General features: G+C 46.8%; 1 protein-coding gene across 1 annotated transcript; it reads left to right on the top strand.

The window, feature by feature from the left end:
- The first annotated feature begins 2,946 nt into the window (after positions 1 to 2,946).
- On the top strand, positions 2,947 to 4,556 carry ddit4 (DNA-damage-inducible transcript 4). Its single transcript, XM_072282641.1, has 2 exons — positions 2,947 to 3,227; positions 3,670 to 4,556. The coding sequence occupies exons 1-2, from the start codon at positions 3,065 to 3,067 to the stop codon at positions 4,149 to 4,151; spliced, it is 645 nt and encodes a 214-aa protein (XP_072138742.1). The 5' UTR covers positions 2,947 to 3,064; the 3' UTR covers positions 4,152 to 4,556.
- The last annotated feature ends 988 nt before the right edge of the window (positions 4,557 to 5,544 follow it).

Genomic DNA, 5,544 nt, shown 5'->3' with positions numbered 1-5,544 from the left:
ACAAGCAATGCAATGATAACCAGATAAAACAGAAAATTCTAGAAATATCTACCAAGCCAAGTCGCATGTGTGGAAAGAGAGCCAATGTTTACATTTCCCGTCAACCTGCTGAGGTATTCCGGCATTTTCTGTTTTTATTTTAGATTTCCAGCATTGGCAGTTTTAAAAAATAATCTTGAATCATATCTGGCTGGTGGGATTTTAGTTACTTTGATTGTGGAATGATGTTGATGTACATGGGATTTCTATTTATTATGTTTTTGTTATAATTGTGTTCGTTATCTTATTGTGCTTTTTGTGCTGCATCGGATCTGCAGTAACTATGATTTCATTTTCCTTTCCACTTGTGTACTGGAAATGGCATGAAACAATCCTGAATCTTGAAACTACTACTGGGAATGCCAGGGAAAACCCCCTTTCTCTTCTTCAAAGCCTCCAAGAGGATACCAACCTTGTCGTGGTTTGGACGCACATGACCTCAATGGCCTGGAGAGCTTCACTGGCTGGAGTCAGCGCTTAATACCTAGTCTTGGTAGGGTCACCCATGCCGATCAGTTCAAAGGGTAGAGGACAGGCTAAGAGTGGTCCATCGGTCCTCAAGGTTCGGGGGTTCAGCTCAGAGTTAACCACCTTGAGTGGTCAAACAAAATTGTTACGGAAACAGCACTGAAGAATCCTTTTACATCTGAGTGTGACGGCGTTCCTGAGTATCCACCCGGGACTTGCATGACTGATAGTAGTGAAAACTGAGACAAAGCTACTGACATGATGAAGGAAGCCCTGAACACCGCCAGAGATGGAGGACCTAAATGCCAACGGTGTAATGGGCAGCCATAAGGCTTCCTCAAAGGGATCGTTTATGAAAGCGTGGTCAGAGCCTCAGTTTGAACAGAGCATCCAAAGCACAGTGCCTTCAGTTTCCCAAAAAAAGCATAAGAAATATATACACAAATAAAAAAATTGCACAACATTTCAGTGTTTGAAATGTTAGCTCTTTCAAGTCCAGTAGCAGAAGAACCCTATAAATTGTGGTCTTTCCCCATGCGGCCTTTCCACTGAGCTGTAGGTCCCTCCACATCTACTCCAGTATCTGGAATGTGCCAGTCCATCAGACCATAGGACATAGGAATTAGGCCACTCAGCCCATTGAGTCTGCTCTGTCATTCCATCATGGTTGATCACGGATCCCACTCAACCCCATACAGCTGCCTTCTCGCCATATCCTTTGATGCCCTGACAGATCAGGGCTAACATCTCTCTGTTCTGGAAGATGAACATGTTTTGGCTAACCAAGTGGCATTTTCACTGAGTTGATCTTCCAGCAGCACTTGATGTCCGTGGTGGCGTGTGACCCTGGGCACAGCCCGTAGATAGCCCTCTGTTATGCAGCTGCTTGGGAGGAACGGAGACAAACCCTCTTGCATTCCCCTTCACAGCTTCTCAGCAAACCCACAGTCTGCACAACGGTCGAGTAACTGTCGCTTCCTCCTTCCCGAAGGCAGCTTACTCTGGGGATGGTATTCCGTCAGCAATGTAGTTTGTACTGTATGGATTTTTACTCCACATTTGTGTCAAGCGTCAGCATCAAGTCAATGGACAGGGATTTCAACCCACTTTTGACTCAGTGAAGGTGGTGCCAAGGACTGACCCACCGCTGACATTTTAAAATTGATGCAATCTCTTATTGAACTTTTGACTTTCTGTAACACTGGAGGTATCATATTAATATCTGAATGTAATTACGTGCTGGTGGTGATAATCTAAAGTACCAGCAAAATCACGCACCCATTCTTTACATGGGGGAGTCTTGGACTGGAGGACTTAGTCTTAGCATAGAGGGGCGTCCATTTACAAGAGAGACGAGGAGAGATTTCTTTAGCCAGAGGGTGATGAATCTGTGGAATATTTAAAGCAGAGGTTAATAGTTAGGGCGTTAAAGGTTACTGGGAGAAGCCAAGCGAATGAGGTTGTGAGGGATAATAAATCAGCCAGGATAGAATAACGGCGCAGACTCGACGGGCCGAATGGCCTACTTCTGCTCCTATGCCTTTTGGTCTTTATTTCGTCTCCTACTTGCGGGATCTTGCTATGCTGTTCATTAACAATCAGCGCATTTAAAATGAACTAAATGCTTTAGTATCTTTCTAAACGATTCGACAATAGTCCATGTAAAATTTCATGTTTCATTAGAAACGCGATGCTAATTTAGTTTAGAATACAACTGAGTTAAAAATCCTTTCAGTTCGTTCCATCAATGCTGGCTGTCCTTTCGCCTCTCCGCGGTGTAAACTTTAAATATCTCAAATTTAGACTCTCCCTGTCCACTCTACATGTGTTTTGCATTAGTTTGACATTGCTGCGCGGATCATGCTTTTAAGTTTTCTGCAGATCCCCAAGGGAAAGCATACTGTACTGAACTCGGCTGATTAACGACGTGCCAAACACAGCCTTCGCTTGCTGGCGAGCCGCCAAGGACTTGATGTCCCAACTCTCGCTTTTTCTCGCACTTTCTCCTGTGCACAAACCGATGCTGGCTCCCAGCCCAGAAAAAAAGCTAACCCAAAAAAAACACAAAAATCACGCACTGCAGATCGGCGAATTTGCGGCAAAAGATGTAAAACCTGTACAACCAAAACAAAAACAGCAGCAGATACTCAGGTAGCACCTGTAAAGAACACAAGGTTTAAAACCTCAACAAATGTTGACTGCAGTCACCTACTGAGGACTTTCTGTACAGAGTTTTGCTGTGGTACAAGTTGTCTCCGGCGATGTGCACAGCCCGTTCCCACAAGACCTGGGCGGGACTTGGCCCGATCGTGGTGAACGTGCTCGGCGCATTGATTGGCTGGGTTCAACTCGCAACAGTCAGATATGGAATGTTGATCCTTGTGTGGAGCGGTGGGCGGGGTCTACGGGGGGGCGGCTACCAGCGTATTAATATAATGAGTTTGCCCCCGTTGACTGCACTCCGCACTCTGGTTTGGGACCAGTGTTGGTTGGGCTCTGTTTCGTCGGACGGCTCCTGTCATTCATTAGTGACTCGGCCCTCGGCTTTGTATGAAAGATGTGTCACGGACGCGCTGCGGCTCCTCCTCCGCCGCCGTTGCCCCCTTCCTCCTGGGGTAAACTGCTGCAGAGGATCGCCGACCTGACCGGCAGCTCCCCGGCTCAGTTTCCGCCGGACCGGCTGGAACACAAAGCAGAGCCCAGTCTGGACACTGACAGCGGTAAGTGTCATTATTCGGTCTCGTCTCGTGTCGGTGCTGGATCAGCCAACTCTCAATGCCTCTCCTGTTGTATTAAGCGTTAATGCTGGGGGAAAGAATGCTTTAGCTAATTGAAGTAAGGGAAAACAGGAGACTGATAGAACTTCAAGGTCTAGTTGGGCCGAACGGCCTGTGTTGGCCGTTCATCCTAAGTACTTTAATTATGTTTATATCTTGATTTGAAGCACCGGTATAAATTCATGAAAGCCAGTATTTTTGCCGCGGCACAGTATATCACAGACATGATCCTTAAATGTACTGTTGCGTGTAGTGATGTTATTCGTTAGACCAATTCCAATCAGAATCCGATTTATTATCGTTGACAATGATGTGGAATTCTACTGCGGCAGTGCCGTGCAATATTTAGTTTTAATATTTTCGTGTCCCCTTTCTAAATTGGCAGATTACGGGAGTTTGGAATCGGACCGTGACTCGGTCACCGACGACCCGTTTGAGGAGTTTCTGTGCGCCGATGTGATGCAGCTGGTTGAGCAGAGCCTGAGCGAGGCCAAGCGCGGTGCCCTTCGCTGCTTCAAGCTCCTCATCCCGGAGGAGTTGAGCGGCCAGGTGGCGGAGGAGCTGCTCCGGCTGGCAGCCAGCGAGCCTTGCGGCCTGCGGGGAGCCGTACTGCATCTCAGCGTGGAGGATGGCAACGTTTGCAAAGATGTGGACCGGATAGTGGTGGATGGCAGTCTGTCTCCCACCTTCGAGCTCGCCCTGGTGCTGAGATTGGAAGCTGGTATCTGGTCCAAGATCCAGGACCTCTTGACTTCGGGCCCCTCTTTCACTCCGGGGTATAGCCAAACACTCAGACTCAGCCCCAGGTTCCGGATCATTAAGAGAAAACTGTACAGTTCCAACGAGGTCTTGGTGGAAGAATGCTGAGCTGGTGGCCACTGAGTGACTAGGACAACTGCTGGGGCAGAAAGCCTCCTCTTGGGGGGGCTCTGATCTGGCCCCGGGAGGATTAGTTCACAGGCTGAGCAAGTTCACAGCCACACACCGGTGCTCTGTGTGGGAATCTGCACTTGGATGCCCTCCCCAAACCAGAGTGCTCGGTGTTGGCCAGTGTGGAGCCAGTTCTGCACTGGAGGGGACCTGTTTAGCAGTTTAAAATGACATGGTGCTAACTTGTGTATAAATGTAAATACCACTTTGTTGGGACAGTGGGTCTGCCGGGCAGCCTACTTTTTGACTGGCATTGGATATGCATACAATACAGAATTTTGATACTTTGGTGCTATTTTTACTGTTTGTACTAAGTGAATAAAAGAACAAACGTGGAACCTTTCTCTGTATGACCATTTATTGCTCTGTATTTACACCAAATAAATGAGGGGGATCTCATTCAAACCAATTGAATATTGAAAGACCTAGACAGAGTGGACGTAGAGGGGATGTTTCCTGTAATGGGCGAGTCTAGGACCAGTGGGCACAGCCTCAGACTAGAGGGACGTCCCTTTAGAACAGAGATGAGGAGGACTTTCTTTTGCCAGAGGGTGGTGAATCTGTGGAATTCTACCACATGTACCTGTGGAGAACGAGTCTCATTGGGTTTATTTGAAGCCAAGGTTGATAGGTTCTTGATTACTAAGGGCATCAAAAGTTACAGGGAGAAGGCAGAAAGATGGTGTTGAGAGAGAAAATAAATCAGCCATGATGGAATGGTGGAGCTGAATGGCCTAATTCTGCTCCTTTGTCTTAGGGAATTTTTAGGAATGAACTTGCTGCCTCTGTTGCAGCTTCAGTGTACTGTACAAGTCAGCTGGGCATTTGGTTCAGATTGAGAACTGCATCAAATTGGACCCTGTCCCAGTTACCACCGCAAGCTGCTACGTGGTCCTAGTGCTCACAGTTAATTCTAGAGTTGCCAATGCCTTTTTTCCGCAAGAGTTTATTATCAAGCCACTTCCCTTGTAGTTTGAGTGTAACTAATACTTTAAAAGCAGCCTGGTTTACTGGCAAAATCAGTTTTCTCACTTACCGGACCACTTGATGCCACACAATCCAGAAATCAGCACGTTTTTCCCTTGTCTTGGTTTACAAATCTGGGAGGTAAAGGGGAATGAGGGTCAGTAAATGAAGTATGTACTTAAATTCTAAACTTGCGGGCGGGGAGAGAACCATAATCGGTAGCAGATGTAAAAGAGAACAGCTGCTGTAATTTGGAGTGCAAGGCAAACATGCAAACCAATGGCCTCTAACCTGAAACACTGGCTATCAAAATCAGAATCAGGTTCAATATCACTGGCATATGTCGTGAAATCTATTGATGATG

The sequence above is a fragment of the Mobula birostris genome, chromosome 18 (genome assembly GCF_030028105.1).
Source record: "Mobula birostris isolate sMobBir1 chromosome 18, sMobBir1.hap1, whole genome shotgun sequence".
In the NCBI taxonomy this organism is placed as follows: Eukaryota; Metazoa; Chordata; class Chondrichthyes; order Myliobatiformes; family Myliobatidae; genus Mobula; species Mobula birostris.
This window is presented reverse-complemented; position numbering and strand designations above follow the sequence as displayed.